The sequence below is a fragment of the Parus major genome, chromosome 10 (assembly GCF_001522545.3).
Source record: "Parus major isolate Abel chromosome 10, Parus_major1.1, whole genome shotgun sequence".
In the NCBI taxonomy this organism is placed as follows: domain Eukaryota; kingdom Metazoa; phylum Chordata; class Aves; order Passeriformes; family Paridae; genus Parus; species Parus major.
The window spans coordinates 19,597,733-19,620,267 of record NC_031779.1 but is presented as its reverse complement, the minus strand read 5'-3'; the positions used below and the strand labels follow the sequence as shown (position 1 = coordinate 19,620,267).

The window sequence follows — 22,535 nt, the reverse complement described above, 5'->3', positions numbered from 1 at the left end:
CTGCAGCCATGCCCACAGCTGGTTGTGTTCAGCCCAGCTGTGCGTCCCATTTTCCCCTGTGAGAACCAGCGGCAGAGTGGCATTAACGGGCTGTGAGGGAATGTGCCCAGGAATAAATGTGTTATCTGAGTATTTCTTATAAAAGGAATTATTCACCCGCTCTCTTCACTGCGAGGACACATTTCGTCCCCTCAGGAAACACCTCACAGGTGTGGGGCTGGTCAGCCCATGGCGTTCCTGCCCCACTGTGCTCTGCCCTGGAGCCAGGCTGGAGAAGGCTCCTCAGAGCCCCTTCCAGTGCCAAAAGAGGCTCCAAGGGAGCTGGAATGGGACTTGGGACAACGAATGGAGGGAAAGGACACAGGGAATGGCTTCCCACTGCCAGGAGGCAGGGATGGATGGGATATTGGGAAGGAATGATTCCCTTGAGAGTGCGGAGACCCCGGCACGGTGTGCAGAGAAGCTGTGGCTGCCCCATGATCCCTGGGAACGTCCAAAGCCAGGCTGGACAGGGCTGTGATTGTGAAGAGCTTCCCCGCGCACAGCACGGTGCATCGCGGGCAGCTCTTAGTGGTTTTTAATGTCCTTCAGCGCAGCGCCGTGACACTGCCTGCCCGGCGCGAGCCGCCTAAGGGCGGGCGGGCCCCGGCTCTCGCGAGAGCTCCGCGGGCTCCTCTCGCGAGAGCCGCAAGGGGCGGGCGGCGGGCGGGGCGCCGCGGTGGCGGCTCGGCCGGTCGGTCGGTCCCGCACGGCCCGGCGGCACCGGCACAGCCCTGCCGGCCACCGCCCGCTCCCCTCGGGCTCTTCCCTCCCGCCGTTCTCCGCAGCTCCCCTAGCCCGCTGCCCTCAGCGCCCCTTCCCTTCCCTCGGCCCCCCATCTCACCCCCCCTCCCCCTCCACCACGGACCCCCCAGCTCTCCCCCGGTCATTCCCTCTTCTCCCCCTCGGGATACCCCCTTCCCCTCAGGGCCCCCCTGAGCGCCTTCCCCGCTGCGCCTGAAGCTGCCGCCCTCGGCCTCCCCCATGGTGGGGTTCGGGGCGAACCGCCGGGGCGGCCGCCTGCCCTCGCTGGTGCTCGTGGCGCTGCTGGCGGTGATCGCCGTGCTCGCCTTCCACTGCTGGAACGCGGCGTCGCGGCAGGCCCTGCTGCGGGAGGAGCTGGCCGAGCTGCAGAGCCAGGCCCAGCGCACCGAGGTGGCGCGGGGCCGCCTGGAGCGGCGCAACTCGGACCTCCTGGGCAAGGTGGACTCGCACAGGAAGCAGCTGGAGCAGAAGGAGGCGGACTACAGCCACCTGAGCAGCCAGCTGCAGGCCAGGGACGGCCAGGTGAAGAGGTGCGAGGACGGCAAGGTAAGGGCAGGGGGCGGCGGGGGGGTCCCGGGGCTCGGCTCCGCCCGGGGCACTGTCAGCCCTCGCCTGCCCGAGGTGTCCCCGCAGCCTCTACAGCCGAGACTGAATCAGGGCCCCGAGGCGCAGGTTTGCTGCTGCTGGGACAACTGCAGCGCTCTCTGTCTTCTGAAAACGTCCCCAAAAAGAGCTGAAGAGGTCCAGTGTGTGTGTACACAATGAAAATCCCGAGAGATCGCTCGTTTCCAAACGGCTGTTTCAAATTTACTTACTGTTTTTTAGCTTTCTGTCTCTGCTGAGAATACTTGATCTTTTGTGATCATTCGAGAAGCCAGCAAAAAACTACAGTTTCAAGGGAAATGAAACCAGTATGGTGTTCAGTAGCACCCTGAGCTTCCCTCTTGGATTGCCTGCTACAGCACACTCTGATTTTTATGCTGCCAGCGTGTACTTGAGGGAAAAAAAAAACCCAGCAAACAACCCTGCTGCTGACTAACGTGTCATTTTCCTTGTCTTGGAGAAGCCAAGCTCATTGAAAATTCAGCTGACCCTTTCAGTGGGGGTGGCCTGGGGATTTCTTTTGTTGTGGAAAATGAGTGAATGCCTCAACTTTCACTGTTCTGCTTTCATAACCGTCCTGAACTAGGAAGTTCACGGGCTCAGCACGCAAATCCTGTTCAGGGGGTGTGTGGTGGATTTGCATGCAGGTCATCACTCTGCTCATTGAGCACTGTTCTCACAGTGGGATTTATGTAAATGTCACACTCTCCGGCGTTATTGCTGGCTAGCTTTGTTTTTCTGGCCCTTTCTTATCACACATTGGGTGAGCAGCCTCAGAAAATGCATTGAGTTGTCACAGAAAAAGCCAAATATGTACATGTCACATTCCAGAGTTAGACTCCCTCAAACTGATTAAGTTTGTATTAATGTTTCCTACTGAACCATTAAAATTAAGCCCTTTGTGTGTTCAGCAAACATATTTTTAATTTTTATCTTTCCTTAGATTTTAATAAAAAATCCAATTAGATATGAAACAAACCCCATGATCTTAAAGGTGTTTTCCAGCCTTAGTGATTCAGTGATTCTAAAGCAGTTGGGGTTTAGCCAAAATACTTCCCCTTCTGTCTGCAAAAGGGCAGTCAGCTTGTTTGGCGTGTTAGTGTCACTGACTGCGGGTGTAAAACTCAGCTGGCAGGATTCAGGTAAGCTGTCAGGCACAGTCCAGGAAGGATTTCTTCCTGGAAGGGGTGCTCAGGCACTGGAACTGGCCAGGGAGGTGGTGGAGTTCCGATGGCTGGAGGTGTGCAGGGAAGGTGTGGATGTGGCACTCGGTGCTCTGGGTGAGAAGGTGGGGATGGGGCACAAGTTGGGCTCCGTGGTCTGGGAGGGCTTTTCCAGCCTCAGGGATTCTGGGAGCAGTTACTGGGCTGCATGACAAGGGGTGCTTTTAATGCAAGGAATTTGTATTTTTTTCGGAGATCTGTGACGTGTTCCTGTAGGGCACTGGGGGAGGAGATGGAGGTGTGAGCTGGGCGGTGCAGCGCTGCTTACTGGAGCCACGGGACACAAAGAGCTGCTGCTGGCTGCCCCTGCCTGCCCAGCGCTGTGTTCCCTGAGATCTGCCTGGGCTCTGGACGCTCTGAGTGTGACACTGCACGGGGCACAGCCGGAGGGCAGCGAGAGAAACCTGCCCGGTAAATCTCCCAGATTACATTGGTGTTAATTGACTGCCGTGTGTGCCCTGTGTCTTCCTGCTTTGTTCCAGGAGCTGCCGCTTAAGGCTGTGTGACCTCGTAGCTTTTGAACATCCTCTCTCTTGTGTTCAAAATGTTCAGAGTGCCCTAACAGGCCAGAAGAGCAGGATTTTATCAAAAAACCGTGGCTGGCCTTTTTTTCCTCCCATGTAAGCCACTGTCTTTTCTCAGTGGCAACAATGTTTATTTTTTTCTAAAACCCTTTAAGTGACTGTATTTAAGGACTATTACTTCTGGGAGAGTAGAGAATAAAGCTTTGTTTTAGAGAATGAAAGTCTGTCACAAGGAAACAGTAGTAGATACAAAGTGTCTGACTAAAAAAGGCTTGAGTGATAATTTTTTTCCTCCCAAAATAGAATTTGGCGAGTCTGTCTGACCAAACTGCTCATTACCTGTGATCTTAGTTCATTTGTGAAATGCAGGAGCTGAAATAAAATCCCAACATTGGTACAAGTGATCACAAGAAAAACTCATCTGAAGATTCTCAGTGTCAGTTGTGCTTTGTGCTCCTTTGTCCTCAGCTGAGGTTCTTTGCCTTGTGGTCACATAAATCAAGTGCCTTTCCCAGTGGTGAGGCAACTCCAGTTTCTGCTGCAGCTTCCTCTTGGCTCAGGGATTTCTGGAGTCAGGGCCAAACTCTTGGCTCTCCCCTGTGTCCCCTGCTCGTGGAGTGAGCCCATCACACTGCACCAGGATGGTGTTTGCTCTTGGGAGCAAATATGGGGGCATGACCCAGTCTCTTGTGTTTATAAAGAAAGAGAAAAAGCATGAATTCTTGGGAATTCTCCTTTCCTGTGGTGAGCTCCTGAGGGTCTCTTGGACCTTGGGACAAACAAGGAGTTCTCTTTTGAAGCGCCCCGTGAGAGGCAAGCAGGGGTAATGCCTACCCTGGGATTTGGGCAGGTGCTGCATGCACAGGTAGCATCAGCCTCCTGAGCATTCTGTGGGGTTTTTGCAGCATGCCATTAGGTTTTGGGGTTTTTCCATAGCTCTGTGTGTCTGTTTGCAATGAGCACAGTGGGACTGGCAGGAATCCCTGGTGGAGAGGTTCCAGGTGTCAGGCGTGCAGGGAGCACCTCTCATCCCATTCCTGCTGCTGGCCATGCCAGTATGGAGCACAGGCCTGCCCTTGCTGCTGCCCAGAAATGGGGATTCAGGGATGAAGCTGTTTAGTCACACATCCCCAGCAGCTGCTGGGTCTGTTCTTTGTTGCCAAAACTTGGTAACTCCCCAGTTTGCAAAGCTGTAGCTTGACAGCAGCAATGTGGAGTTGTTACATGGCAAGATTCACAACTCAGACAGCGCTGGAGGGTTGCCACATGACCATGCATAGGATTTCTGGTGTTTTTTCCTGTGCAGGGCTCATTGGGCTACAGAGGGTTTATTTTCTCCATCCCAAGTGCTTGGAAAGGCCCTGAGGAGCCCTTGAGAGCTCAGCAGTACAAACAGGTCTAGACCAAAGGAGAATGGTGCCCAGGAAGAACTGGACCTGCGCCACGGCTCATGGATTGTGGGTTCTGCATGTGTAGGTGGAACAGATCTCATGAATCATAAAAAAGCTTCCTCCTTTTCTATCCTTCAGATCAGGGACATTTGCTGTCAGCTGAGCTGGTTTGGATATAAATTCTGTCACTTCTCTCTGAAACTCAGAATCACCCAAAGGAAAGATTGTGTGATAAAAGTGCTGCACGTTGCCATGCAGCTCGGTCTCACAGACAGCACCCTCCCCCAGCCAGGCACATGGTTATGGGATAAGCAGGAGCCACTGGGAAGGGTGTGTGTGTGAGGAATTCTGAAAACAGACCCTGCTACTTCCCAGGATCTCCTTTGTTCACAGATTGATTGGGTTCTGGGAAACAAGTGCATTAGAGCGGAAGACAGGAAAATGAGATTATTGCCTGTAGTTTTGCAAAAGAGGGGGAGCTATTTGTTCATTAATACAACAAATCACTGGGTGTACCTGCTCCCCTGTCCTGGGTCACTGGAGGGGGAGCTGGCACGCTGGGTACCCAGTAGAGGGAGAGGCTTGGTGGTGGCTTGTGTCTTCTGCTTCCCTGGGTGTCCCCTTCCCTGGGTGTCCCCTTCCCTGGGTGTCCCCTTCCCTGGGTGTCCCCACTGCAGGGCTGGCTGTGCTTTTAAAGTGAAGCTCTGCAAGTCCTACCCAGGCCAGCACAGAGGGGGTGTTGCTTTGTGCATCCTGTAAGGATGTAAACCATCTCTGCAGTTCCTGCGGGGCTGCATCCCAAAGCAGGAATCATACCCACACGGGCCAAATGGACCAAGCTGCTCAGAGTGCCTCTTGTAACAACAAAACACAGTGGGAAATGCATTTAAAGAATGCATCATTTGATAAAAGGGAAGGTGCAGGTACGGGGAGGAAGCCCTAAAGACAGGACAGGTGTGTTTTGGGTTTTTTGACAGGAAATGGAGGGGGCTGGCACAGACACTTCAGGGACTGTGGGAGGAACTGAAACAGCCCCTGTGTGAAAGTGTGTCCCCGTGTGTGTCCCCGCATGTCCTGGCCGAGTGGCTGTGCTGGCTCTGCAGGGTGCTGCTCCCAGAGGTGATGCTGACCTTGTCACCCACGCGTGGCAGCCCTGCTCAGCCCTTCCTGCAGTTACCCTTTGTGTCACTCTGAAACTGCAAGAAAAACAACCACAGCACCCGAGGTGCCTGAGGGCAGGCAGGGATTTCTACCCCTTTTATCAGAATATTCCACACATGAATCTCTCTTTGTTCTTGCTGGTTTTTATCTTTATGTAATGACAAAGCAAAGCATCTTTTCTTCAGGACTTTGTGTATGTGCATTTCTTACTTATTGTAGCTATTTTTTTCCTTACTAAAAATGCCAAATTAAAAGCTGTTGTAGTTGTATTGCTTGTTGTACAGCTCTCAAAATAAAATGTATGTTAGGATGTTAGATGGCAACACATAAAAGATTATTTAAGTGTAACAATTCTATTGTATCATATACATTAGGTAACAATTGGTTTTGCTGTTGATGCTGTGTTTATTTTTATCCACCTGTGCTTTGACACTGGCTGTTTACTGTCCCTCTTGCAGTATCAGGATGCAGCATGTTTATTTTAGTCCAGACAGTCTACTTTTTCTGATATAAATATGTTCTGGAATTAAAATTTAAGCCTTTGTTAGCAAAGCCTGAGCACAGTGTTTAGTTTGGTGATGTCACTTACAGTTGCTGAGCACACATTTCTTAGATTTATGGGAACTCTGTGCACGTCACTCCGATAATCCTGTCCCTTTGTTGGCTTTACTGAGCAAACAGACACACCTGAACCTTCACAGCCCAAACCCTCCCCAACCTGCTGGTCCCCTGTATTTATCCAAACTTTTCTTCCTTCCAGATGAAGCTGCAGAACAACATCTCGTATCAGATGGCAGACATACATCGGCTAAAGGGTGAGGGATTCATGGCCAAACTCATTTGGCAGGCTGAAGTTGTGCATTTTAACTGCCCAGCTGCTGCAGAATGCAGTTTAAATGAAGGAGCTGGTGATGCTGGAACATCTCATAATGTGAAAGCTTTCATTGTGTTTGTTACCTGGTGTGGGTAAGTGCAGAGTTGGCTCTCACTTTGCTGCAGAAGGGATGTGTGTTCTGGCACTGCTGAGTTACAAGACAGTGGAATCATTTTCATGGCCAAATACGCAGTTTAGTAGTGTTTGATCAGAAACACTGTGATGGTTATGCTGAGTTAGAAAAGGTCCAGGGCACATCTCTGAAGTTCTGTACAGACATGATTATAATGCCTCTGGTGTTGCTGTATTCAGAGTACTTCAGAGTGAGCCAGAACGTGATCAGATGTGAACATCCCTGCACGCAGCACACATGGGTTCTGCTTGTATCTGTGTAGCTGCAGCTTAAAATAGCAGGGAGCTTCATTATTTGTAGCCTGAGGAGCAGGGAGGACTTCTAGAGCAGTTGTGAAGACAGGAGATCCGTGTTGGGTTTATGGAAAGGTGCCTCCTTTTGTACATTCACTTCAGACAGTGTTTGAGCATCCTGCCTGGAGTAACCTGGCTGTGCTTCCGTGTTACTCAGAGCGACAGAACCGTTCAGGAAGTCAGGGAGATTTCCAACAGATAAGTGAAGTAGCGTTGTGCAAGGTCTGTGAATGCAAAAGTGCAGAAACATTTAGGGAGATTGGCATAGTGTCAGAAGAATTGGTCTGTAATTCATGCTGCCATCTGGCATGCATGGGTAAAGTGGCATCTTCTTCAAATTGGTTTAAGAATCTTTAAAGAATGTCTAGACATGAAACTTGGGCAATTTCTTACTTACTTAGCAATATTAGAAACTGTATCTGCCTTGGGGCATTTTTCCTTTTCTTTCTGTATTCATGTTGGTTTTGCTTTTTGGCCTAGAACAACTGGCAGAGTTACGGCAGGAATTCATCCGCCAGGAAGATCAGCTGCACGAGTACAAGAAGAACAACACATACCTGACAAGGAGGCTGGAATACGACAGGTATATCCTCAGGAGTGTTGGTAGCTGTAGGTTGGTGTGTGTGAGGGGACCTGTATTTAACTAAAAAGTGCTAATTAACCTTGTGTCTGCTAATTCTCAAACGCGAGTGCGCTCACTTGGCGATGCACCTGAGCTGGCTGTTTGACTTTCAAGTTCTTTGTGGTGTTGTAGTCCTTCCCCCAACATGAGATAGGAAAATCTTGACTTAGTGGAATTGTTCTGCATTTTTAAGTCAATGTATTTTTTATAACATGGAGATTCAGTTCACTAACACACGAAGGAGTCTGAAGGACACAGTCCTGTGTCACCAGCGTTGTTAATTGCTGATTTCTAGCAGTGTGGTTTCATTTGTTCCAGCTGATGCTGAAAGCACCTTGTGTAGATTGAAATTTTAAGTTGACTTCAGCCTTTTAAGTTGATGATAGAGAATCGGGGAGAACAAATACTCCTGCAGCTTTGAGGAATGAAGAAGACTTAACTCTGGAGAAAGTGTTTGACACTTTTACACATGAGGAGTTTCTGTGCTGTGCTGAATGTCTGTGGGACATGGGAGTTTTGGTGATTGGGCTGGTGCCGTGGCTTGCTGGGGAAGTTGGGGCACCTGGCTGTGTATTCAGATGGTGTTATTTGAGTTGGGAGCAGTAACTGATAGTAGCACTCATGCACCTTCTCTGTTGACAGCCAGGAGAGACACGTTGCTTTCCCAGTGGAATTAATATTTGCAGACAGATTAACTGTGGAGCTTGACCTTTTGGTTGCATTCCAGCTTCTGGAGGAAGTATATTCAAGGCTATTCTCTTTATTTTACCGTTTTCTCGGCTCTGTGCCTATTTTTTTCCGGCTCTGCTTTCTTACTGTATTCAGTCCATTCCCACTGCATACACATGCACCAGGCTTCTTGGACATACTATTCTAGTTATAGCTCAGGTTTGGCTTTTTGTGCCATATTTTTTCCCTTATTTTATTTGTAGGAGAGCAGATCCAACAAATTAAGTGTAACTAATGGTGTGTTTCTCCTCAAGCCTGCAGTGTGGGCAGCAGATCAAGGAAATGAGACTGCAGCATGAAGAGAACATCAAGAAATTAATGGACCAAATTGCACGGGAGCAAAAGGTAGTGTGAAGAAAGTTTGTTGAATGAGAAGAGCCCAAGCCTGCTGTTTGCCTCAGAGATATGGAGGCCTGGGACATTTCTTCCCTGACTTTGTGTTCAGTATCCCCCTGAGCAGCCCTGAGTGGGTGTTAGTGTAAGAAATCTGCCTGTTGTCTTACCCAGTGGACTGAGCTGGAAGTTGAGGCCAAATTCTTTGCTCCAGCCTTCCTCCATGATGTGACTGCTGAGGATTTCAGTTGTTGCCTGTAACATGGATATATATCCCTGTTCAGCTCTCCAGGGTGGGATCTGTGTTCTCACAGCCATACCCAGGTTATTGCAGAGGGAGCCTGAGCTCTGCCGAGGCCTTGAGGTGCTAATGTGATGCAAATCGTGATGGTACTGGAATGGTATCAAGGGTGTGATGACCTCAGACAGGCTGCCAGTAGAATTTGGGCCTCTTTCCTGCAAATAGGTGCTTAAAATTTTGTTTCCTTACTTCATCTATAAACATCTCAAATAATAGGGCAGAATGAGAGCAAGTTTGTCATCTTCTCTTACAGTCTAGAGTTGTTTCAAGGCTCTGACCTGAGGCTTAAGGCTGATGTTACCTTAACCTGGTTTTGTTGTGCTTAACAGCTGTGTATGGCAGTAAAAATGTGCTGTGTTGAGCATTTTCTGTCCAGTTGTGTTTCCAGATCCCAGGGTCCAGCTTTGTGCATAGAGTGCTCTGCGCTTTGCTTTGGTGATCCTTGAGTTCATAAATGCAGTTTTGCTTACCCAAAGTAACCTTGATTTTGAGGATGTTTGTTTTGTAATTTCCAGGGAAGTGTTCAATGTTGTCTCCTATTTGTTCTAGCAGGCCACACAGAAAATTCAGTCTAGTAAAGACACTGCAGTCAGCCCCAGCAATGGTGACCAGGCAATACCTGAGACTGTTGCAGAGGTGGAAGATAAAGTCGTAGTGAAGAATGAGGAGCCTTCAGAACATGTTGCAAATGGCAAAGGTATTTCCTTTTCTGGGCATTTGTGATAGAGAATGGGCCAGTTGTGTTGCATCCTTTGTCAGCCTCCAGACAGTGCATTTCTCTGAAGTAGAAGGAATTGTTTGGCCCAGCTACATTGATTAGCTGCAGTGATTGTCTAAGAGCCTTCCACAAGAGGGAAATTCACAGTTCAGACTGGAGGGTTAGTAAGGCAGAATATCCTTTTCTTGTCTTGCAGAGAAAATCAAACCAGGAGGAGATGCAGGCATGCCTGAAATAGAAGATAATGACCCTGCTAAAGCTGAAGATACTCCCACTGGTTAGGAGCAATACTCTTTATTCTTTCACATTTGAGTCTTGGTGATGTAGATGTTGTGTGTGAACACCATGTGGTTCACAGTGAGTGCAGACTTTTAAAATCTCTGTGGTAATAAAATTCAAGTGGGGTGTAAAATCAGATCATTTCTACTGTGCCCTGGAGATCTGAATTCTCAAAATGGAGTGTTTTGGATGATGCCCCTCCTGAAATCTTATTTTTTATATTTTCATTAAGGAAATGATAAAAAAATAGAATTTTACAGGATTGTTAGAGCAAGACCAGGTAAGTAGTGTGTTTGTTTCATATTAATGCTTTTGTCCCTGTGTTCTGTTTTAGCTTTAAAGAAGCCACTTATTTCAGCTCCTAAAAGTGAAGGTCATCAGTCCATTATCAATCTTCCAACTGAGCAGCCCCATGCTCCAAACCTGGCACCAGGTAAAATTCCTGTTAGCAGTATTTTGGTTACAAGAAGAAAACCAAGGATAAATTTCTGCAGGATCCAAAGTTGTGTTTTTACCTGGCTGAGGCACTTGGGCTGTTGTTGTATGATCTCTTCTTGTACTCTCCACACCAAATAATTTCTGAGCCTTTTGACCAATCACAGCTAAACTTGAGTTAGAAGTTTCAAAGTGCCTCCAGTGGGCAGAGTAATGGCAATGTTTGTTCCTCCTCAGGGTGCTAATTAGGGCTGCACCACAGGCAGATAAACCAAGGTTCCTGTCCCTGGGAGCAGCTCACTTGAGGGTGACACGGGCAGGGTTTGGGATGTGGGAACTGAAAGTCCTGCAGTGAAAGGGTTTGGAGGAATTGCAGTTAGAAGAGAGACAAACCCAAAGAAAATAAACTCTGTGCTTGCAGATCAAGTCACCTTAGGTTATGCCTGCCCTGCAGGTGGCTTGTTGTCCTGCTAAAATTCTGAGTGTAACTTCCCATTTTAATGTTGTAGACTTGCCCAGTGACAGTGATGGGAACGCCAACGTTGCCAAGCAGATCCCTCCAAATTCTCTCCAGCACTTGAATTTTGAAGAAAATGTGGAAGCCCAGAAAGATCACAAAATTGAGCCAGACCAGATAAAAATCCCAAAGAGCCGAGTTAGTGACTTGCAGAAGATTAAGCAAAGTAAGTTGGCCAGTATCACACACTTCAATATATTTAAAAAATCCCTTCATTTTTTACCTGTGTAAGTGCCTATCTGGAAAACAGGGACCATTGCAGAGGGTGGCTTTGGGGAGGGAATATAATGTGTACCTGGGTAAAAGGCAGGCTTTAATGTGTTACTTTTCACATGTGCATTCAGTTATTTAAAAAAGTTACTTCCTTATTGGAATTTAAGATGCTTTTGGGAATTACTGCACAGTTAGATTGGTTAAGTCACAGATTTGATACATGAGGGATGCTAAGTTACTTTATACTTCAGTACACTTTTTGGACAGTACTGTAAGAATTCAGCCAAAAGTGAGAAAACTTTGGTTGTTTTAATATCACTTGTGGAACTTTGTGATGGGGCAGGGACAAGTGTGTTACAATTACAAATTGTCACAGAGCCTGGGCAGGCCTGGCCTCCACTCTGTGTACCCTGAGGTGTGCAAGGCTCGTTATTTTACCAAAGCAGTCTCTGGAAGAAACTTGTGGAGTGAGAAAGCTTCTGATTTCAGTGGTTTGGTTTGTTAATGGGTTTGTTAATTGTCTCTGTTCCCTGGTGATGGGTGGAATGGGGGGGTGGTTGTGTAGGCAGGAGCTGGCAGGGAGATGTCTGGCTGTAGGCTGTGAGGGGGTACCTGAGAGCCAGGAATTGTCCCCAGTTAATCTCTTCTCTTTGCTCCACATTTGCCATGGCTCCAGTTGTAGGTTTAATGGTGCCGTGAGGGAGACACTTTATCACAGAAGGAAATAGCTAATCCAGGTTTGTGAAAGGGTCTGTCCTGATGGTCAGTGGCTGTTCTGAAAGGTCCAGTGGTGACAAACTCACCCCTGGCATGGAGGAGCCCAGCTCTGGCCCAGCTCTGCAGCTCCCACCGTGGCCATTGCCTGGCTGGGTGTTGGTGACTGAGAGCTTTGAAGCAGAGGGTGCAGAGTAGCTCTGTTCAGCCTGGAGGAGAAGTCTGGAGGGACTTCAGGGGGCTCCAGGAGAGCTGGAGAGGGACTGGGGACAAGGGATGGAGGGACAGGACACAGGGAATGGCTCCCAGTGCCAGAGGGCAGGGCTGGATGGGATATGGGGCAGGAATTGTTCCCTGGCAGGGTGGGCAGCCCTGGCACAGTGCCCAGAGCAGCTGGGGCTGTCCCTGGATCCCTGGAATGTCCCAGGCCAGGCTGGATGGGGTTGGAGCAGCCTGGGACAGTGGGAGGTGTCCCTGCCATGGCAGGAGTGGAACAGGATGGGCTCACCAGACTGACTGTGCTCCCTGAGCTCAGTCTGTAGCCTCTGTGGGCCTGCTGCATTTCCTGGGATCTCTTCATCCACTTTAACCTTTCCTTCTGTCAGCTTCAATTCATTCAGTGCTTGTTTGTCACAGTATCTCTGGCTGTCCATGGGCTGGTTTTGCTGGAAGTTGGCTACATGCCCTTGTCTTCCATGGCTCAGTTTGGGTTCAACATGTGCAAATCCCACTGTCCTACCCAGGTTTTGGATGTAATGCAGTGTCAAAAATACCAACAGGATCACTCAGACATGAGCAGGCAGTGAATAACGTATGGAACTTTGGATTTCTAAACAGATCATGAGGGTTTTTTTTTGCTTGTTTTATGAAAACACCTGTGTATTTATGTAAAATACAGGTGTTCCTGTACATCCTAGGTGGGATTCTGCTGCTTTTCCCCCATGCAGAGAAGCAGGATGGTACTGTTTTTTATATACACATTATTTTAGGGAATAATTTCACTTTTACATCTGACCATTTTTAATCCTGATGTTGAAATCATTCTCCAGTTTAACTTCACCATCAGTTGCACTGGGAATCACCACCTGCCCTGGCAGGTGAGAATTCTATCACACTTTATTCCCATTTTTTCCATTTATACACAATCTTCCAGGCCTGTGGCCTCTGCAGACTCAGAGCTGCTTCCCCCCAGCACTGGGCTGGCAGAGATCTCCCTGTACCCCGTTAAACACCAGCTCTGAGCTGACATCACACCAGCAATCTCTTACAGTGTGCCTCAGTGATTATCTGCTCAGTCCTTGTTTCCAGCTCATTCCCATTTTCAGGATCTGAAACCATTCTTAATTTTTTGTGAGGAGATGAAAATACTGGGTTTGGGGCATTCTGAAAACTGTTGGAGCTTACTAGGAAAGCAGAGTGTAAAGCCAGCTGGCTGAGTTTCCCAGCTGGGCAGTGAGGGCAGGTCTGTGCCAGCAGGACACCCCTGCAGGCACCTTGGATCCCTCCAGGCTGTGCAGAATGCCTCAGGAGAAGGCACTGAGCCTTCCTCGAGTGCTCTTGTGCTTTTTGGGAATTCTTGTGTTGGTGCCCGTGGGCAATCCAAGGAGCTGTTGGGGCACTCGCTCCAGCCCTTGCCCGTGGAGGGAGGAGTGTGGGACAGCCGGGTCCCGAGGGTGACACCGAGGTGTCACCTGCTCAGAGGTGCTCCACGAGCCTTGTCCGACCCCTACCCCTCTCCCCTCTCCCCCTTTCTCTCCAGCTGGATCTACCACAGACCCTGACTGCCTCCACCTCTCTGCTCTCATGTAGGATCTCCCTGTTTCTTTCCTCTCTGCTGCTGACTCACTCCTTTCCTACCCCACAGGCCGGTTCTTTGATGAGAATGAATCCCCTGTGGACCCACAGCAGGGTTCTAAACTGGCAGATTATAATGGGGATGATGGGAACGTGGGTGAGTATGAGGCAGACAAACAGGCTGAGCTGGCTTACAATGAGGAAGAGGATGGTGATGGTGGAGAAGAAGACGTCCAAGGTGAGCTTGGGCCTTTACCTCCATCCCATTGTGATAAATCCATGCTGAGTTACTTGTTGAATTTGTGTAAAGCCTCTCTGCTTTAGCTGATCACAGATTGCTCAGGCAGAACAAACAAGCTTGAAATTTGGTCTCATTCTGTGGGACAGCAATGGTGCAACAGACCTGAGTGAGGGGGCTTTGGCACCTTACTGCAATAGTCCCTGCTAGGAAGAGTGAGACCCTAAATTCCAGACAATGATTTACCCAAACCCCCAGCTCTGGCCCCTGCCTGGGAGGGCTTTGGGCCTTGACATTCCTAAATTGTCAAACAGAGGAATGAAGTGGTTCTACTCCTGCTCTTGTCACACCTGCCTGGAGCTGGTGTGCACTGAGGCCTCAGGTGGTGATTCCAGGTGTCACTTGTGCATTATACACAGATTCAACAGGCTTGTGGTGTCCTGCTAACCCACCTCGGAGCTCCTGACCCAGTGCTGCCTAACACCGTGTGTGCATGGCCATTCCCTGTCCTGCATGCAGCTCCTGCATCGCCTCCCTGCTTGCCTCTGCCTGCCTTGTCTGCCTCCTCCATCCAGCTGTTTGGGGATATTGGGACAGGCCTGCATGTCTCTAGGGCAACAATGTTGGGTAAACATAGAGAGAGTATTTCCCATTAAATGGAAGTGTAAAATAAAGAGGGGAAAAACCCCCAGGAAATGGGACAAAAATCCTACAGCCCTCCTGATTTTGACCCTCATAATACAAGTTATGTAAGTTAGTAAGGTTTTAGCTGGAGGTTTTTCAGGCACCGTATTTAATTGGCATCTAAGCAAAATGAATGGGCAAAGCCAGTAAAAAGCAGCTGACTATGTGATCACGCAGCTAAGTGCAGTGTCAGCAGGCTGGACTGGGCTGGCACTCTGAAACTCGTGCACAAGTGGAAGAATAGGATGGACCAGAACCTGTGGTGGTTAATTAACTTACTAATGAGCTGCAGTGCCTGCTGCTCCAGCTGCAGCCTTTTCTGTACCCCCTGTGCTCAGAACTCGCAGGGGGTTTGTGTGTCCTGCCTGCCCCTCTGCAGGGTGGTCCCTGGGCTGGCAGCTGCACAAGGGCACGGGGGGATCAGAGCAGCCTGGTCCCATAGCAAGTGTCCCTTCCCATGGCACTTTTCTGTCCCTGCTGGGGCCATGGGTGCACGTCCCTGATGGTGCTGGGGCCATGGGAGCACGTCCCTGGTGGTGCTGGGCTGTTGTGGGCAGGGAGTGCAGGGTGTCCTGTGTGTCCCCAAGCCCTGCAAACGCTGGCAGTCCTGTGGGTGGGGGTTTCATAGCTCTGTCCCATTCCCCTAAGTCAGCAGCAGGTCCTGCCCAGCTCCTCTCTGCAGTAGTTCCTTACCTGGGCTTCAGGATCAACTCTGGAAGTTGTAACTGCAGCTGAGTCTGTGCTGGCTGCTGCCATCTGAGCCTCTGGACAGCCCTTGCTGTGAAGAAATGTTCCCAATATCCAACCTGACCCTCCCCTGGCACAGCCTGAGGCCGTTTCCTCTTGTCCTGTCCCTGTTCCCTGGGAGCAGAGCCAGACTGTAGGTGGCTGCCACATGGTGCAGGGATGCAGCACCCTGTCCCTGTCCCCATCCCACAGAGCTCTTGTTGCCCCTCAGAGCTCTGTGCTGCTCCATCAGCAGGAGGACCTGGCTGTGGGGACCTTCCCGGGGGAGCTGATGGCTCAGGCAGCTGAACAGCTGCAGGGACATGGGCAGCATTCCCCTGTGCCACTTGGGAAAGGGTGGTGTGATCCAGCTCTAAGTGGTGGGAAAATGTTAAACCCCAGGCACTGGGCTTGTGTAGCTTGCAAAGTGAGTGGTGTTTGAGAAGAACACAGAGCTCTGGCTGACAGTGACCCTGTAAAGCCATTTCCCTTCCAGGTGGGGTCCCTGCAAGGTCCCTGCTCTGGTGGCTTGGAATTTGAACTTGGGGAAGATCCTTTTCCTGAGGAACCCCTCTTTGTCTCTGTATAGACAGACTGGATTAAGAACAGGTAGTTAGGTTAAAGGGTGACTTCTGGAAGGTTCTTCCTGAGGGATGATCTGAACAGTGTTTTACTACCTCAAACCACGTTTCCCAGGCTTTGTTCTGTTGTTCCTTAATAACTTCTTGTGTTGGCTTGAGCTGTGATTTGAGTGTGACCAGTGGAGCTTCCAGGGACAGTATTCCAGAAAAAGTGGCTGCTTCAGGCTGATTTGTCTGCAGGGCAGGAGAGGGCAGAACAGGGAGGGGTTGTAATTGTTTAGGGAGGGGGAAAAAAGGAATGAGAATTTCTGGCTAAAAACCATCAGGAAAACATCACCCGGGTCTGCATCGGGCTGAACAAAGCCTGTGGCATGTGCTACACTGGATTCCACATGATTTCTCTTGTCTCTAGGAATGTGCAGGCTTGGATTGAATTGTCCGGGGGAAATACCCAGTTTGGGGGATGTTCCTTGGGGCAGGGCAGCACCCAGCCTGGTTCCTTCCCTCAGGCACCTGCTGGAGGCCAAGGGGATGTTTGAAGGTGGCAGCTTCTAAAATGTGTTAGTGGTGGCTGGATGGTGGAGGGGGAGTAACTCCAGGATGTCCAGGTGCTGTGGTGGCACTGTCACAGAACAAACCTGTGTCCTGCAGGTGAAATCCAGCCTTTTGCTGCTGGAGCACCCCTCAGGCCCCTGCCTGGCTCCCGGGGTGTGAAGGTGTGGAGAGCTCCAGGAAGATGGGGGAGCTCAACTTGGATTTCCTTTGCTGTGAACAAGAGCCTTTCCTGATAGAAAGGAATAGCTCTGAGGTGCAGGAAAAGCTTATTAGTTGGAACAAATAGAAGTTTTAGGGTTTTTCACTTTCTGAGGGAAGGAGGCCCTTGTTATGGAAGGGGCCCCAGTGACTTCCCTGTGCTAGTCCCTCAAGTTCCCACCCTCTGTGAAGCCTTTTGGTGTCAGCTCTGGGCACGGGGTTTTGAGCAGGAGCCGGGTTTCAGAGGGGGAGCTTGAAAGCTTGGTAGGCAGTGTCAAAGTGTCACTGCAGCAGCTGGTGTGACAGTGCTGCAGTGTCTGAAGTCAGACAGACTGTGAGCTGGGGCTGCCCTGCAGCCAGAGATGCCCCTGGAATGCTGCCAGCCAGGCTGGACACATCCTGTCCCTGCTGACTCCATCCTGTCACCAGCCCTGGCCAGCTCGGGGCTGTGCCCTTTAGCAGCATGTCCTGGGAACTGTACTTGGGTATTTTTTCAGTGATACCACATCAGATCTGATCTGAGCATTTGAACTGTAGTCTAATTACAATCTGTAATTGCAGATGATGAGGAGCGAGACCTGCAGAACGACCTGGGGGACTACAGCAAGTCCCGCCTCAACGAGGGGGTCCTGTAGGGTCACAGAGAGCTCAACCCAGAACCTGAGGTGCTGCAGAACTGGACCTGTTTTGCTCCAGTGTTTCCTACTTCCAAGGAAGCTGAGGATCAAGTGCCGAGTGTGCTCAGCAGCAGCAGAAGAGGATCCACTCTGTACATATGTACATATCTGTACTGTTGCAGGTTGTATTAAACCCACATCTTTGCTGTTCCATGGAGCTGGGTCCTTACCTGTAATAATCTCTACACTTAAACCCAGTCTATAAACACAGGCTGAACTGTTTCTGCCACTTACAACACTTGGAACCTGGAGAACTTGTACAGTTTGTACCTGATGTAACAAAGCCGCTGCGGAAGCCATGTACAGCCAAGAACTCCTTTTCTACAGTCCCAGCCGTGGGGCAGAACTGCTGCTCCTGGGAGCTGGGGTTTGTACAGCAGTGAGAATGGAACCTCAGAGGGACTGGGAACTGCACGGTTCAGTAACTGCTCCTTCCTCACTGCGACCCAGCACCACACCCCACTGAACTCCTGCACAGTGACCACATCTCGTAGACAGAGCTGGAAATCTGTAGGAGGACTTGAATAATTTGATACATCCCAAAAAAGTTGTGCAACTAATAGCTGGATTTAAAAGGTGATATAAATAATTTGCAGCTTGTAGGAAATCTTTGTGTTACAGAGGGTGTGTCAGAGAGAGACACATCTGCAGCAGCTGTGTCAGCCCCTCGATGGAAGGAGCAGCTCTCACACAGGCAAACACACTGTGGGTGCTGGTGTGCTGTCCCAGTGTCCATCCCAGCTCCAGCCACTCCTGTTCATTCCCAGTTCAATAATCCCTTGATCCTCAACACCCACCACATCCCACGGTTTGGTTTTCTCCATCAGACCTGTAAGAAAGACCCTTTTCTGTATTCTGTGTTCCAGCACTTGCAGAATTGATGGAGATGATTCCATTGCTCTGCAGTGGTGGGAATGAAGGGAATTGTCCCCCCTGCTGCCCCAAGGGCTCCTGTGGACACAGGTTGTAGGCCCTGAAGAGGGTGATTGAAATCACCCCTGTGCTCTGCTGCTGAGCTGGGGTAATGGGTCAGGATTGCTCCTTGCCAGCTCAGTGAACCTCTTAAATAAAAGTTCAATGCTCATACAATTATGTTATGGGTTTTTAAGACAGTTTATTACTACTTCAAGTGTCAATGGCGAAAACAATTCCTCTCAGTTTCTGCATTTAGAAAGTGGAATTGCTGCATCACATGGCACAGCTTGGAGAGACCCCTAAATAAAGAGCTACTTGTGAAATTTTGAGATGAAACCATTCTGTACTCACAGCTTCAGCTGCTTTTCCCTTCCCTGCCCATCAACAGGACCTTCCCTCTCGTGCTCCTGTGCCGAAGGTGGGTTGCTCCATGTTCCTCCTCTGCCTTTCTTTTTCTTTGCACTCCATGATTTCTCTTTCTTTCCTCTTTCCCTCAGAGTGATTACTCTGCCTCGCCCTTGTGTGGCCACATCTGGAGTATTGTGCTCAATTCTGGGCTGCACAGCTCAGGAGAGACAAGGGGCTACTGCTGGGGGTCCAGGAGGCCCCAGAGATGATGAGGGGTCTGGAGCATCTCCCCAGGCAGGAGATGAGGATTTGTGGGCTCACAGCTGCCCCTGCAGCTGGGCTGTGCAGCTCCATTTGGGCTCCGAGAGTGACAAACCAGCTCGGGTTTGTTTTGAAAACGCTCTTCCAACAGCCTGTGCCGTTTGTGTGGAGCCAGTTCCTGTTGCCATGGCAATGGCAGCACAGACAACGCTGACAGATCTCGAGCAGCTGCTTCCCTCAGCACCCAGCGAGATCCAGAATCCAACGGGAATCCAGCGGGAATCCGACGGGAATCCAGCGGGAATCCAGCGGGAATCCAACGGGACTCCAGCAGGACTCCAGCGGGAATCCAATGGGAATCCAGCGGGAATCCAGCGGGCTCTCACATTCCGGGGTCCCCAGGAGAAACCCAACACAGCCACATCTTAGCCCACACCCAGGGTCTGAGGCTCACTATAAACCCCTGGGATCCATGTGGCAGTGCATTTCAAACAAGGGAAGGAGCTGAGATTCCACTGCCAAGGCTGAAGGACGAGTTGAGGCAGTGTCAGAAATGCAGGCATCTCCACCCAACAGCCAGAGAAACAACTCCAGTTACTCCAGCCTGTCCTAGCTGCCCAGTTTTGGAGGTTTGCAGCAGACTCTGCCAAAGCCTTCCCAAAGTCACACAGATCCCACAAAAACAGACTCGCTGATGAACCCATTTTAATTTCCAAATGAGGAAAACCAAACCGATGGGCAGGATGTTGCCAAAAGGTCAAACCCAGTTCTAGATGAAACAAACCCCCACATTTTCCAGCATTTTAATAGCCATGAAGAGCTAAAAATACTTTGAAGTGACAAGAAACAGACACAAGATAATAGTTTGTAGATTTTATTAAATGTTATAATTTTACATTTTATATATGCAAGCCCGGCAACAGTGGGAAATCCGAAGCCTGCAGGACAGAAGAGCTTGTGAGTGTTCTGCACTAGTACACACAGAAAGTACAAAAGGTTTTCTTCTCTATAAATCTGTTTACTGCCCCTGTTTACAGTTTGCACTCTGAATTGAACTGTGCTGGTTCATGTGGTGGTTTTGGAGGTCCTGAGCTCTCGGCAGGACCCATTTCCCTGTAAACACACACACCTCTGAAAAAATTCTCTATCTGAAAACTTTCTCCTTTATCCCTATTAAGGAGAATTTTCACATGCCATGTGGAATTCCATCTGTCAGCTGCAATCCCAGGAGATACACAGAGCTTTCAGTAACCTGGCACCCAAGCAGGGAACTTCAGCTGAAGTAACCTTCCTTGAGGAGACTGACCAAAATACTTGATAGGATCAGAAGTCCTGCTGTGATGAACTAGAAAATGTGAGATCAAGCACTTTATAAGGAGGAGCAGTGTCCTGCTGTTCCAGCTGGCTCCAGGACTGAGGAGACCAGATTCCTGTAGTTTAAATAAAACAGGAAAACAAACCCACAAAACCAACCAGGGCCATCTCTCCCTATTTATGAGTGCAGTGGAATTTTCAAGCCAGCCAGAAACAGAGTAATGATATTTATGCCTGAACTTCTTTATGCCAATATAGAAACCATAATACTCCAATTCCTCAACCTATGTGGAGCCCCGTGTGGCCACCCTGGGATTACTGGGATGGGTAATCTATAGTTCAACTTCCCAAAGCAGGGTTTGACTGCTGGTGGCTGTGCATTTCCATGGCTGGAGGAATGTCCCATGCCACTCTCCAGCGCTGCACCGTGCCAGACCAAACACAAGGTTCATTCCCTTGTGTTTCTGGGGGGATTTGGAGCAGATGAATCCCTGCTGCTGTCAGCTGGAATGTCTGGAGCTGCTCCTGGACAGCCAGATTGGCTCCCACACACCGCGGATGGAGGAGCAGCACAGCCTGGGAGCTGCTTCTCTTACCTCTGGTCACTATCCAATGGAATAGATTCCCTTCAGAAAGGCAAAAGAAACAGCAAACACAGGAAATGGGCAATAGTAAGATACAAACCCAAAGAAAACTGAATTTTCTGAGAAGTGCCAGATGCTGAAGTTAAGCTGGAACTGGAATAAACCCCACCCCAGTGAGCTGCAGATGCTGCAAACAGCTGCCCAAGACACTGAACCTGCCCCACATCAGCTCTGAACCATCGGGGAGCTCACTCTGGAGGTTTATATGATGGATAAACACAGAGCTAAGGGCTCTGCAAGGCTCAGGGAAAGAGGTGAGAGGAAATCCTAAACCATGAGGAATGGTCAAGGAGCAGTCGGGATCTCACTGCAGGAATGGGCAGTGCCTGACAACTGCACATTTCCCCTTCAGTTTCTCTGTGCAGTGAAGCAAACATGCTCCTCGAATCTCAGGAGCCCAAATCCTCTGGCAAGGGGCAGCCCTCTGCTGCCAGCTCAGCCTTTTCTTTGGCCCAAACACACATTCCGAGCTCGGAAGGCTCCGTGTGCCTGCACAGGGTTTTTACACGTCCCACACAGAGCTGAAGCTGTGCTGGGGAACAGGGCCCTGCTCCGTGGGGACTTCTGAACTTCTCCCTGCACAGAAACACCATCAGCAAGATGATTTGCCATGGTCCCTTTCCTGCCAGTGCAGCCCCTTCTCCCTAATTCAGCACCAGGGAACTCGAGGAGAGCACGAGGCACTGTGAAAAGCAAATTTTGATATCCTGTTACACAGAAAAGGCCAGTTCTCATTGCCATAAGGATCTCAGAGTGCTTCTGGCCCTGCTGGTGCTCACACAAATACCTGCCTGCTATCAATCTTGCTGGATCATCTCCTCTGGCAGCTCGTTTCTTTTTAATTACACGGCTCCAGAGAGTATTCCCACCCACCATTTCCCAAAACTCCCACTTTCTACGTATCTGTGAATGTCCTTTTGGGGTAACAGTGTGAGACATCACACAGTTATCCTGCCATACAAGTTCCTCCTAAGGGACTGCCAAACCATCTTAATGAGGCTCTAACATGCCCAAACCAACCCTTCTCACAGCTGATCATTTACAAAATATTCACAATAAATACCTGAATGCTCCAAAGGAATATGGTTCCCTGTTCTGAATGAGTTTCCCCCACCTTCCTATGACCTCTTTTCTATGGTAAAATTAGCTTTATAGTGTCTTCTGTTAAAGACAGACTAGTAGAGTCCTGTGACAGAATTCTAAAACAAATCTTGCCTTCACAGTAGCAGATGTGCTTCTCTTTAACAAGCCAATAAATATTTTAGGTGACTAGAGAGCTGGGACCTCTATAATCTGATCCACATTCAAAAGCTAAGCAGGGAGTGAACAGGTACCAGGAAACACAACACCCATGTAGGTTTCTTTGCTGCTAAATTAGAGAATGCCAGATACTCCTGTAAAAACCTTCCGTTCTGGGCAATACCTTGAGACATTATCCTGTCATAACACAGGTGAACCTGAGAACCGATTTCTGCTACAAAGTCTGGTAAGTAAAAGTGATCATCAAGAGAAAAATTAAGATATCCAAGTTCAGTAGCATCGACATGAGAAATATAACGTCACTATACTCCTATACCGCAAGAGATAGCCAAGCTGCTTCATTACAGCAAAGCATGCGGCATCCTCAGCATTTCACACACAAAGAGGCTGCCTAGAAAAAGAAAAAGCGGAAATAAAACTTCACACCAGACTTAAAACAGCAAGCGAAAGCACACGGCAGCGCTGTCCTGCGC

General features: G+C 49.4%; 1 protein-coding gene across 4 annotated transcripts; it reads left to right on the top strand.

Annotated features, from left to right (window-relative positions):
• The first annotated feature begins 720 nt into the window (after positions 1–720).
• GOLM2 (golgi membrane protein 2) lies at positions 721–18,558 on the top strand. 4 transcript variants are annotated; one of them, XM_015639306.3, is made up of 10 exons: positions 722–1,350; positions 6,467–6,521; positions 7,487–7,589; positions 8,612–8,702; positions 9,544–9,688; positions 9,906–9,986; positions 10,323–10,421; positions 10,933–11,106; positions 13,732–13,899; positions 17,205–18,558. In XM_015639306.3, the coding sequence occupies exons 1-10, from the start codon at positions 1,024–1,026 to the stop codon at positions 17,276–17,278; spliced, it is 1,317 nt and encodes a 438-aa protein (XP_015494792.1). In that variant the 5' UTR covers positions 722–1,023; the 3' UTR covers positions 17,279–18,558. The 4 variants fall into 4 exon arrangements, with proteins under 4 accessions (XP_015494794.1, XP_015494793.1, XP_015494792.1 ...); XM_015639305.3 differs by having other exon boundaries at positions 9,541–9,688; XM_015639308.3 differs by lacking the exon at positions 13,732–13,899 and having other exon boundaries at positions 721–1,350.
• The last annotated feature ends 3,977 nt before the right edge of the window (positions 18,559–22,535 follow it).

Coding starts and splice junctions, on each gene's coding strand:
- GOLM2 (XM_015639305.3), top strand. CDS start 1,024: ATGGTGGGGTTCGGGGCGAACCGCCGGGGCGGCCGCCTGCCCTCGCTG. Junction 1,351..6,466: donor AGAGGTGCGAGGACGGCAAG/GTAAGGGCAGGG, acceptor TCTTCCTTCCAG/ATGAAGCTGCAGAACAACAT. Junction 13,900..17,204: donor TGGAGAAGAAGACGTCCAAG/GTGAGCTTGGGC, acceptor CTGTAATTGCAG/ATGATGAGGAGCGAGACCTG.